Source organism: Engraulis encrasicolus, chromosome 19 (assembly GCF_034702125.1).
Source record: "Engraulis encrasicolus isolate BLACKSEA-1 chromosome 19, IST_EnEncr_1.0, whole genome shotgun sequence".
NCBI classification, from domain to species: Eukaryota; Metazoa; Chordata; class Actinopteri; order Clupeiformes; family Engraulidae; genus Engraulis; species Engraulis encrasicolus.
In genome coordinates this window covers 31,313,632-31,326,381 of record NC_085875.1, presented here as the reverse complement: position 1 = coordinate 31,326,381, position 12,750 = coordinate 31,313,632, and the positions used below count along the sequence as shown (strand labels likewise).

The 12,750-nt window shown below is 43.1% G+C and overlaps 1 protein-coding gene across 4 annotated transcripts in view; it reads right to left on the bottom strand.

Moving 5' to 3' along the window:
• Positions 1 to 12,750, bottom strand: part of LOC134435241 (doublecortin domain-containing protein 2) — a 145,263-nt gene that overhangs the window by 117,714 nt on the left and 14,799 nt on the right. For 3 of the 4 annotated variants that reach the window (XM_063184117.1, XM_063184116.1, XM_063184119.1), the window contains exons 9-12: positions 11,716 to 11,868; positions 11,150 to 11,428; positions 6,783 to 6,852; positions 4,620 to 4,672 (exon numbers count right to left, since the gene is read on the bottom strand). In XM_063184117.1, the coding sequence (XP_063040187.1) occupies positions 4,620 to 4,672; positions 6,783 to 6,852; positions 11,150 to 11,428; positions 11,716 to 11,868 (555 nt within the window). Of the gene's footprint in view, positions 1 to 3,548; positions 3,695 to 3,791; positions 3,819 to 4,619; positions 4,673 to 6,782; positions 6,853 to 11,149; positions 11,429 to 11,715; positions 11,869 to 12,750 lie in introns of those variants that run through there. The other variant, XM_063184118.1, reaches the window with a different exon arrangement.

Genomic DNA, 12,750 nt, shown 5'->3' with positions numbered 1-12,750 from the left:
GGGCGAACGAGTACCTCCCTCAACTGCAAAGGTGGCAGAAGTGGAACAAGGTTCACAAAGACTTTGCAGTCGGTGACGTCGTGCTCGTGGTGGAGAACTCTGCACCCAGAGGTACGTGGCCCATTGGACGCATCATCAACACCATGGCCGACTCCAAGGGGTGCGTTCCACGGATCCGTGTGAAGACACAGACCAACGAGCTGGAAAAGCCCATCAACAAGATCTGCCTCCTGGTGGGGGTAGTTTAAGGGGCAATACTGAATGGAGTCATGTTCTGGAACCTCTGACTCTACACATTTACAGATGCTCACTCACTGACTTAGTCTGTGTGATGCAATAGGCGTCACAACCTTTTTTGCTGAAAACATGCACGCAGTCCATAAGTACACAGAAAACATGCACACAGACCATTGCATACACTCTGAGCCTTTTTTCCTTTCAAGAAGAAGAAGAAGAAGAAGAAGAAGAAGACGTTTTTTTTTGTTTATGAACTGAAAAAGAAGGGTCGTCGCACACTCAGAACTTCATGCAGTTATTTAATTTCGACCAACGTTTCGGCTTACGCCTTCATCAGGGTCATCTTACCCGAGTAAGATGACCCTGATGAAGGCGTAAGCCGAAACGTTTGTCGAAATTAAATAACTGCATGAAGTTCTGAGTGTGCGACGACCCTTCTTTTTCAAGTTGTCTATTGTCTGCCGTACGCACCTCAAACGGTGTGCGTTTACAACCCAAAGAAAGACTTTGTTTATGAACTGAAAACCACTTGAATTTGAATATGAACTTTATTGCCACTGCAAAAAAAACACAAAAAAATGTTTGAAACCTGAATTGCAAATATTGTATGTACATATGTAAATAGCACTGAATTATATGTAAGCTTACATTTATCACTGTACTTGTAATGGCCATTAACTTGTGTATATATTGTATATAGATTTGTAATTGCTTGTTTTTCAAGAATTAGGGGCCGGAATGTCATGGCCATTTCTGTTTTTTCTTAAGCGCACCCAGTTAGGTAATTTTGGAGACGCCTACCCAAGCGCAGGTGCAGGTATTTAGGTCACGCCCGCCACTCTAATTTTGTCTTAGAATCAATGTCGGGCGGCGTGGCATGGTTTTGGTGCGATATAAAGATTTTACCATTTAACACATAAGAATTTGGATATTGGAAAATGGAACCTTTGTTGAAAATGAAGACTTTTTCGTTGGAATAAACAAGACCCCTTTTTTGGAAACCTGTGTTTGTGCGTAAACTTTGAACTGAACCCACGCCACCCACGGCCTTTAAGTTGGAACTTTGGAAAATTGGAAAAGGCCGATACACTGTACTTATACTAATGATCACTTTAACTCTTACCTCAGGGGCCTTACTGTTTCATTTTGTTGTACTGTACAGACAACATTTTAAAAGTCTTTAGTCTTACTTCATCCATTTACCTTTGGTATCAAATAAATGTTGAGAAGGGAGGTCACTACTACTGGGCATCAAACCACTACTGGGCACCAAACACACTTTGACTGCAATTTCAAAAGAACCAAACCTGGTTGTATGGCAGTCAATAGGCATATCAACAACCTTACAGATAGCACTACTTCACACTGCATTGACCTTGGAAAAGCACATTCAGGATGTTCCTCCTCTTCCACCAACTTCACCCATGTAATGCCCCATTCATATTTCACCCATCCCAGGGGTGCCACACACTGCGTTGGCCTGGCTTGGGGGTGCTTCACATGGCTTATACAGTATACAGTGGACACTGCTCAAAATGCCTCTCTTTGGCACCAAACATGCATTTTGAATACAACGGCAGAGAGCCAAGCTTGTTAGTATGGCTGTCAGAGTATAGCCACAACTGGCAATGTCACTTTGTCACAATTTGCTATTATGTAAAAAAAAAAAAAAAACATTTACATGAACACATGACTAATTGCACGTGTTATTATGACTTGAAGCACCGTCAGAATAATTCCCATGGCCTAAATACGCTTCGCCTTAATCGCCATGGTTACAAATTATGAAGCTTATTACCCATAACAGCATGCAAAGCAGAGCTAATGTGTTTCATGTTTCCAGTACTGTAAGACATGGGGCACTGCATCACCTTCAGTACAGACTGAGGCAAATGTACTGTAGCACCTGTACAGGGCCAGACAACATAGTGCATGCAGAGAGGGAAAAACACCTCCATTATGCCGCATTATGAGTGGTGGATTGGCCATTACATGAATAAGTGGTGGTGGAGAGGCTATTGAGCATCTTCATTTGGGCCAGGAAGCCGCTGTGACAATTCCCCACACCCCGCCCTGATTGGGCATTGCGCAAGCCACACACGCTTTACAAGGAGACATCGGGGGTTTATTTACATGGGCTTGATTATGTGTGAAAGCAGCACAATACCAAACATTATATTTACTTTGATGCTGTATTGCTGCTTGAAACTGTGGTTCACTGTCAATGTCGTGGGAGTACAAATTTTCCACTCCAGTCCAGTTTTGGGTTCATGGATCATGACTTCATCGTGGGATGTCACTGTTTTTTATCCAATGTTACAGGTGAAGAGATCCTCAACCTGTATGTAAGTAGATGCTTACAAACAAGATTGCCCACCGATTAAACCTCCATTTCAACAGTCAAGACCTTACTACCCAAGAGTAATCTGGATGTACGTACAAATTCAGGTTGATGGATATTTTATTTATTCACCATATCACATTTATTATTCACTGACAGCACAATTATAGTTGTGTACCTGTTGGTATTCCAAAACGATTCCAAACCACTTCATAAATAATATTTTTTTTCTACAAAAATCTAAGAACTCGTATATATACAGAGACTTCAAAAGACCTTAGATTCTGCGGCTAACTGTGCTCAACACTTTATCAAAGGTATTTTTAATAAACACAAACTTCCTCAAAGGCCAGCTGTTGTCCTTCTATACATGGCTGATTAACATAGTGAAGGAGCATAATTACACCAGTGGGGGTTCTCGCTGCGCTGCTTTGTTTTTGCATTTGCTCCGCATGTTATGAAGTTAACTTTAAAAAAAGGGAAAGAATTAAAAGTCTGACCTGAGGGGTCAATGATGGCCCCCTGTTTAACAAATCTTCCTGCCTCGGTGCCTTGAACAACTATGGCCGCGAGCGCCGTTTGTAATTTTTTTTTGATCCGCTCCAATATCAGTGAGTTATTAATTGATTGTACTGGTTTTAATCATAGTAGTTATTTTTCTGGGGGTGACAAGTTGGTCTCAGGAGAAGTTCCGCTGTGCACTCTGCATGCTGATGTGGTAAAAGCACCCCCACACACACACACACCATTTCACCCCACCCCCCAAAATAATTCATCAGAAAAACTACAAAAAATAATTCATCAAAAGTGCTACTCTGCAGCCCACTCAAGACCTTTGCTTCTTAATAATTAATCCCTGCAATTAGGCAACTAACCACGCGCACACTGTGAGGCCCCATGTAATATTCATAACAATGCATAATTATGCAATATATTCTTGAAATAAGAGGCTATATATTCACTGCGGGGCTGTCAAGATGCAGACATTTTTATTTCATTTAAAACAGTTTCATCTTGCGCAAGGGGGTATCTCTTGGAGTCGGGATAGGGGGTGTGGGGGTGTGGAGGGTTGCTGTCCATGTTGCGACTTGTGACGGGGCCAGTCTGTCTTAAACCCTGTGTGGAGGAGAAGCAAACCGCTGGTGTTGGTGATGCACTCAGAGCTGCAAGGGGGTGCCAATATCAAAGTGCATAAAATGCAACAAAGTCCTACCTTGTGAAAATAGGTCGATCATTGATTCTGTCAACATGAGAAGTAGAGAAATGGCATCGAATTAAAATGGAGCAGAAATGGGCCATCTGAGAGGCATTGTATGATAAATTATACATAATGTTCCTCCCCACAGCCTGTGATGAGAGTCTTGAAGGCCCTGATGGTGCCTGGAGCCGCAGCATGAGTGGACACACTGGACAACTCGGGCTTTCATCTGCGAGACGCGGGTTCAAAGCTCGCGGCGAACAGAGCAAACTGGCAATCAAAGCTAATGCATAACTGGGCACTGCTGCACTTCACAGGGCCTCCATCATCAGGCCCGGCAGCCGGGAGATCACACGAAGACGACGGCTCGCCTCGCCTCTGCGCTCATCACAATGGCAGATTCTCCATGCGGTGTCTTTGGAACGTATTATCTCTCCTCCACGTCGGGAGCTAACGGCTGCTGGTGCGCGGCGGCAGCTTTGAGGGGCGAACAGTGTCATGCGAATGATAAATGGGCGGACATAAAACGCGCAATACTGAACTTTGTCATACTTAACAAATGTCTTCTCTCTCGTGGGTTTTTCACAGATCCACAAGGATATTATTTGCACTGGTGCTGGAGCCCAATTTCAAAAGCACTGTCACATGAAATGTACTGGAGCTGATGATTCAAGCATGAGTAATACGTACTGTATTATATATGTCAAGGATGAGGTTCAGTGGTGAAGACACCCCCGTTCTAGAGCAGCATAACCACTCCGCATAGACCACATTGTAAAATGTATAAAGCACTTATAAAATATACAGTCCAAACTTAACAACTGCTGACAGCGTTGGACATACCTCTGGCTTCAGAGCATCTGGTTCAGGGGCAGATGTTGTCTTTTTGTTTTTGTCTGGAACACAAGCAGAATCAGTTATGAAAGCACAGCCATGAAATATCCAGTAGTTCACACCACCAACAGAAGCAATGACCCCCCCCCCTCCACCTCCTCCTCCACCACCACCACCACGAGCAGCATCAGCGTAACGTCACTACCACCCCTCGATAAATATCCCATCTTTAAGACTGATGTCGTTGGCGCACACAGATAATTTACATTTAAATAAAAGTAAAAATCAGGCTTCCGTAAAGGTCATCACTCAGGTATGATCCCCCATGGAGAAGCCGGGAATTCATTGTTCATTAAGTTGTGTGCAGTATAATTTAACATGACAGGGCTGGCTGGCTACCCCTGCTGCAGGTTCGCTGCAGTATACTATATGTGTGTGTGATGTCGATGTGTGCAGGCAGGACAGAGCTGGGCCGGGCTGCTGAACGGGCTGACGTGACTGAACACATCTTCATGTCTGAGATCAATCATAATGGTTTACAACTCACAGTAGACGCCACTAACAGTTACCATAAATTACAAGCTTGTTGTTCGTATTTTTCAATAACATTTGAAGGAGAGCTTTCGATGACGAGTGGCCCTTTTCAAATCAAACTTAAACAAAGAACAGATATCTGACAGATTTTCTGTTTCCACCTACTGGAAAAGCGCCATTTGGCTTGGTGGTATACATCTTGATGAAAAACAGACGTTAGCCTTATATTCTATTTTTTTTCCTTCTGCCCTAAGTTAAAGATTCTCTGTTTGCCTCAAAATATGTCTTGAATCAATGGTATTAGTGGTGATCAATTGTGCTGTCAAATAAAATAAATAGTGATCTAGCACAACACCCCGTTCCTTTGTGTGGTAAGACAGCATTTAGGTGCCCCCGCACTACTGCCACCTTCCACCAGACATATGGGAGTGTAATAGTGCCATCATCTTAGATACTCCTTCAGTGCAGACCCCACAGTACGTAGACGCTTGGTGAATATTCAGATGGATAGCCAGCCATACCCTGTGGACTTCATCACTCTGCTCCATGGTAAACATACAGAGCATATTCATTAAAATTGATTCAGGAGCACTGCCAGAATACAAAAATCGGAGATGAACATGCATCAGATAAGAAGAAGAAGCAAGCCAATATGCGCCTGAAGCACAACAATGTGGCTGGCTGAATGATACAGTGAGAGATTGCATAGACAGCGCCCTGTACAGCAAGCATTCAAAATGTAAAACTCTCTGTCTCTCTGCTAAATCAACTTCCTAAAATGGAGGATTTGGCGTGACAGACTTTGGCCCAGCTCAATATTCACAAGGGTGCCAACAAGCCAAGCTGAAATGCAGTTGTGACGAGGTGTTGAATATAAATTTTGCCTTTGGCACCATACGATAGCTCCAATATAATGGAGACGCCTGCTGAGAGTGTGGGCTACAGGATTGGTTCTGATGTCCAACCAAAAGGAAAAAAAGAAAGCCATGGCTTAGTTGCAGTAATAACCCCCATCCCTCTCACTTAAGTCACCCAGTGGAATTCAGACACGGAGATTGGCAGAGCCCCCCTCCGTCCCTCAAAACACCTTGTTCTTTGTAACCTGTTAGAGTAAATTGCGTCTCCGGCATTCTAGTCACACCGCTCGGCAATACTATGTTTCCTCCCAGTATACCGGTATTCACAAATTCGTGTCTTTACAGGATCACATTCAAAACATCACAATCTTTCTCCATGCGTTTGTGTTGTTTGGCACAAATGGAAAAACCGAGAGCCTCCAAACCAGTCTCTTTCATATTTTTCTGCAAGCAGGTTCATGAAAAATAGAGAGAGCACACAGTTTGAAAGGAGCAAGTCTTGCTGCAGCGAGTGGAATACCCTAAGACATAGCATACAGGTGTACTTAATAATAAAGCAAGACACAGGGATGGAAAGGTAACCTTCAAGACAGATGGTATTTATAATGTATGGAAGCTCTGCCAGATGTTAGCCCTGCACATGCGGATCTAGTGACATGGGAGGGAAGCCGGTAACACGGAGTGTATTAGTGGTTTCTTTATGTGTGTATCGTGTTCGGCTGGGTCTGCGGGAACATTTTTTGGGCCCGCAATGCCACAGCGTCTTTTGATGAGAACTCACCCTTGAAGAGCTTGGACATCCGTGTCCGTATTCCAAACAGCTTTGACGCTCGCCTCTCCACTTTCGGCCCCTAGAACATAAATCAGAATGTGCCGCTTTGAACTAGGCCCATTTGCGCGGCTCTTTAAACAGCATTTTTAGCACTCCCATTAAGGCCTTGGGTAAATAGAACGCTCATGTCATTTGGGAAATTCAAAGAAGCACTGACAGAGCGGAGCAAGCTACCAACTTTTTTTTTTCCAGGCCTGTGATTTACATATTTACTGCAGTGTGTCACAGAGAGAGGCCCTCTATTAGCTCAGTCCTTAATGGCTCAAGCATAATCTAATGGCTACGGGTAAATGCAAAGCATCGCTGCGGTAACTCTATCTGATCCTCAACATAATATGGACCATGCCAGCAGGCTTTAACAGGAAGAAAAAGAAAAACACATTTGCACACATTAATTTTCTTGGAAACGGAGAGCGATGTCATGCATCAGGGTGAATGGGACCTAACGGGTTGGAATGGTGGTGGTCATGGTGGCTGGTGGGGACAGGGGAGAAATGGAGGTAGTGGAGAGTGGTTGTGTGGCATGGCCCTGCTGAAAATAAAAAACACACAGTAGTGCAGCAGGTCCTGTGCAGTGCACCACATTTTAACACGGCAGCATTGCAGCGTCTGTGCTGTGGCCGCGGAACTAAGATAATAAACCTCTGTTTTTGTAAGTGGTTCAATGGCCCGGTGAGGAATCCCAGAACATCTCACTCTGATTAATGACTAGCCACCAGATAATAAACAGTAATTGAATGGTATATTGCAGGGAGACTAAAAGCCAGGAGGAGGGCTTCTGCTTCTGCTGCAGAAGCAAGTGACATCGTCTGGGGTTGATTATAGTTGACCTTGCGTGTGAGCGGGGGGGGCTTGGAAACAGCTAACCTAAGCTGGGAGACTGGTAGCCAGAAAACAGCAGAAGATAAATGAACAGATACTGCATTGGCAAAAAGGGAGGGGATCAATGGCCCGATCGATAACTATTTGATTTTTATCACAAAATTCTGCGGAAGAGGAAGGCGATTGATCAAACCTCCCTGGTCACATTGGCATATCTAACAATATTAATTAAGAGAAATGCTTAGCTGACTGACTGATAAGTAAGCCAATATTATTAAAATCAAAACAAACCGCCTCCATGAACAGAGAATTACGCAGGGATGCACACATTGCTACCCTTGTACATTATGTTCCCCCTTCACTGCTGTCTCTTGTCCTTAGGCGTAAAACATGAGGACAAAGCAACAGTCTATCATTCAGATAAGCTGAGGATATAAACAGATTTATATCCATTTTATCTGAATGTAAGCCTGACGCTATATTGCTGAGGCCCCCACAGGTTTTCTCCTGCCAATTATCATACTCTTCACCCCCGGTAACAAACATGTGCAATTGATCACACGCGCTATGCTGCTCTGTTTGCTTTTAATCTCTGCTCGGCCAGCTCTCCTGGTTGGCTTGCCACTGTCTGTGAGTCTTAGTCATTATGGCCAAGCTCCTACATCACAGAGCCAATCTGCCTCCGTTTCCCAATTAAGAGATGGGCCTAACCGGCCACTACTGCAGAAATCACGTTTCAATTATTTTTCGGCTCAAGGAGCCTGTCGTTTGAACTGAGCCACGCGAAGCACACAACCATTGATTTAAATAATGAGAGTGTCTCCCAAAGTATGTCTCTGGTAAGGGCCAATTTTATTCAATTTCAGCTGGAGTATGATTCACGGCATGAAAGTGAGCTATCAGCCATTAGCATTCATTACAGGAGACGGGGATAGGGGGGCGGGGGAGAGGACAGGAGGAGGATGCTGTAGCAGAGGGTCTGAGCGACACAACAGCTAATCCTGGGCACAATTTACTGTTCAGGCATAAAGAACATGAAGCAGTGATACATCAAGAGGAACACTCCAGATGGTCCACAACGCCAGCAATCTCTTCCTCTATCTACGCTGTCTGTCCATCAATGGAGCCTACACACCACTCTCACTTCTTGTTTTTCTCACTTTGAAGTTACACATCATTAAAAAATAATAATGAATTTTGTGTATATGACAATATAAAGTAAGCTATTGTATGTTTACTCATTAAATGAGAATAAATGAGTACATAACACCTGATGAAAAAAAACACAAAAACTATGCTGCTGTCGGTTAGTATTTTTCATTGAGATTCTTAAGCATGCTACCATTCCTTTAAGGGAGAAATTACAACACTAGTAAACACAGCAATCCAAGCATGTTATGACACACCCTTACAACCACCACCACAGCACGAGAAGCGGAATCCATTCATAAGACATTTAATGTGCCATTATGATGCGGAATAAACACTGGTAATGGATTACAGAGGTCTTGCAATGGCCGAATAAGCAGAGAGTATTTATTTACTGTGTACGGATGCAAGAGCCAACACAAAGGTTGGGGGGGTTAATATTCTGTACCAATGTGAAGTGTGCATGCAGCTTGATTAGCTCGAAACGTGTTAAGGACGAATTAAACAAGTCAAGAGCGTCACAGCTGTAAACGGCTCTCTCATATGACAGTGTAAATCAAACTGTTCTGAGCGCCCAAGACGACTCTACCAATTAGCTGGATCTGAATGGGAGCGCTGGGGGGATGATGTGGTGGGGGATTATGACTGTCTATTATGGCCACGGCCATTCTCGCGATCTATAGGGCCTCTGATTCAGCAGTGTTCATATATGACGGAATGAGATAAGTAATGAATAATGCTATTGATGAGGTCTTTAACAAGGTAATAACTGCTCCCCAAAGTCAATAATTACTCCAATAAGAACATCTTTATTACAAAAGCGCTTACTACAGCAAAAACCGCAGCGCCAAAACATTCCCTTGTGGTTGTTGTAATGGCCTTTTGTCTGGAATTATAGTTTTCATTAAATAAAATGCTGCAGGTTATTGATTGTTTAAATAAGACTCAATATCTACCAATTGCAAAGGTGCATAAAATTGTGCAGCATTGTAATATCCAACCTCTATTGTTGTGTGCAATTGCGGGTTAATGTTATGGGCTTCGGCATTATTTCAGCTTAAAGATTATTCCACCTCAATGGGCCTTGTCTCTGGCTGAGCACTATAACCAGGAAAGAGCACAATAACACCTTGCTAGAGCTTTCATCACCAATGCGTGCATGTAAAGAGAGATAGACAGATGATGATGTTAAAGAGCAAAGGCAAGCACATCATCAGCAGTGAGGTGTGAATGTAAGGTCAAATCTAAAAGGTTCTCTATATACTGTATTGCACTGAGTAGGGAACCAGGGAACCAAACAATGTACAGTGAAATGTACAATTTGGTGCAAGCTATACAGTAAAGTGTGTAGCTTTCACTGTATACCATATTGTAACAAATACATCTGTAAGTCTTGCACTGTGTAGCGTATGTAATAAATTAATCTATATTCTTCTCTACTGTACAGAAGCTCAGATCCTATGTAATGCTATACAGTAACAAGTAAACAAATGAACTTTGGATAGCTGTACATACACACCACAGGTGTCTAGAGTGGTGAATGTAGTTGCCTATGTATATAAGACAAAAAGCAAGATTTTTTATAGCTTCTTCACTACTACAGTCAGACTGATGGCAAAAAAACAGAAGGCTTTTTTCCCTACTAGAAATCACTTTTTTAATTTCTTTTGTCTTTTTCTATTTATTAATTGACTAAGAGGGCCTGCACTGGACTAAGAGTTCCTATGTGCCTGGAATGCTAGTTCATATCCAAATGGCAAATAAATAACTTTGGATATTGAAAACGAGGCAAAGGTGTTTTGGAGCATCTGGTGGCGTTTTGGGTGTGGACGGCATGAAAAAAAAGTTCAGGTTCAGATACGTTTTTGGTAATGAGCTTTGATGTGGTTCAAAGGCAACCAATCATAATGTCTACACGTCCGAAACATGTTTCAAACACAAGCTTTGTCCCTTGCCCGAAAGAAGAACCAGGCTGGACTGTGCTGACCAAATGTGACACCCATTACCTCTTTCGCTGCTTTTGCCACATTTGGTTTGGTTCTTCAGCTACAGTATGTTCAGAGAGAATATGAAGAATAATGTAGAATGTCTGGAATCTTAACCCTCTGAGGTCCGAGTGCCCTTCAGAGGGCAATTGGTCTCCAAAAACAAATCTGTAATTCTGTGAGTTTTTGTCATTGAAACATATAAGTCACACCATTAGAAACCTCAGACCTTCCAGGTTCCAAATATGTATATATAAGCAGCCTAAAAGCCTCTGAAAAGCCTTAGACCTCAGAGGGTTAACCCTTTTGATGCATTCGATCAATAGTACATGTACAGTAAGGCTTTCCCAGTTCTCTGACCTGTGCAACCTCTACAGGTTCTGGTGAGGGCGAAGCGTCCGACAGTGGCACAGGTGAATCTGGCGTAACTGGCGTCGTTGGCCTGTTATCTCCGCCTCTAAATGGTGTCTTCACTGGTGTCTTCGCAGGTGTCCTCACTGGTGTCTTCAGAGCTGGCGTTTCAGGTACAGGTGCAGGTGACTGGCTAGCAGGTGGCCTTTTTGGCGTCTTCACTGGTTTTCCGTTTGCACTACTCTGCTTAGAATCACCCGCTGGAGTCACACGACTGTCGTCAGGGGACTGGATGGAAGAAGCATATAGTGTACAGTAAGCATGTAAGACATGAACACATCACAGCAAGACAACCAAACAAACTTTCAGCTTCTGTGTCTCAGTGAGCTCAGTGTTACTATCTTTGGCGAATCATATCAAAGGGAAGAAATGGTGTCCTGCCTCAAGTCAGACCTGAGCCTTCCAGAGGACTAAACTGGGGCTCTGGTCAGTTTAAATTTTGTAAAATTATCGATCAACAATTCATTATTTTTGAGTGGGACCAAATATTATCTGAAACAGAAACATCCGCTGACCTCTGGCCTTGACGCTGACGCTGGTGCCGGTGCTGTTGGCGTCTGTTGACTTTTCCTGGAGCTGAGCCTGCGTGAGAAGCCTTTCAGAGGGCTCCTGCCACCACCCTCTGGACGAGGGAAGTCAACCTCCTCATCCACCGTCTTGGCCTCAACCTACACACACACGCACGCACACACGAACACACACATACATACACACAGTGATTTTTTTAAAAAGTGTAACACTTTATTTTAGGGTTGACATCATAGCCACTAATACATGCCTAATTGCTGACTATATAAGGGACTTAAAAACACGTGATAAGAGAAATCAAGGGCCTACTACACACGCTTTGTCCCTTGATCGAAAGAAGAGCCAGGCTGGACTGTGCTGACCAAATGCGGCGAAAGAGACAATGGCATAATTGCTGACTGCATACGGGACTTATACAGTAAAACCCGTGTTAAGAGAAATCAAGGGCCTACAAGATCCTTATTATGACTACATCAATAAGAAAGTCTTTGATGGTAAACAAGATAGAAGACACTTGTATCTTCTATCTTCTTTACCAATAAAGCCTTTATTATTGATGTAGTCATAATAAGGATCTTGTAGGCCCTTGATTTCTCTTAGCACGTGTAAGATATGTGTGAATACATGCCTCCCAAATGATTGTCTTCATGACTGCTTACCATATGTCATATAAAATGTTAGACAGTTAGACATGTGTGAGTGGCAAACATGTGAACTTAAACACACTTGCTGTTACTTATAATATGCTATATTAGCTTCACAAATACTTCCATGTTTATTTTTAAACACGTTAACAGACCATGTCATTCTAAACAGTGGCTGACCAACATGTAAATAGAGGTGGGAATAAGCGGGGAAAGCAGGTATAAGCACGCAAAAGGGAAATCAAACCAAATCAGCTACACTTCTTGCTTGTCCATGTGTGGCTAACATCATTGGATGACTAGTGATTTTTTTCCCTTTTCTCTCTCTTTCTCCTTTTCACGGGTTGGTACACTTTGTTCTCTGCCGTGTGTGTGTGT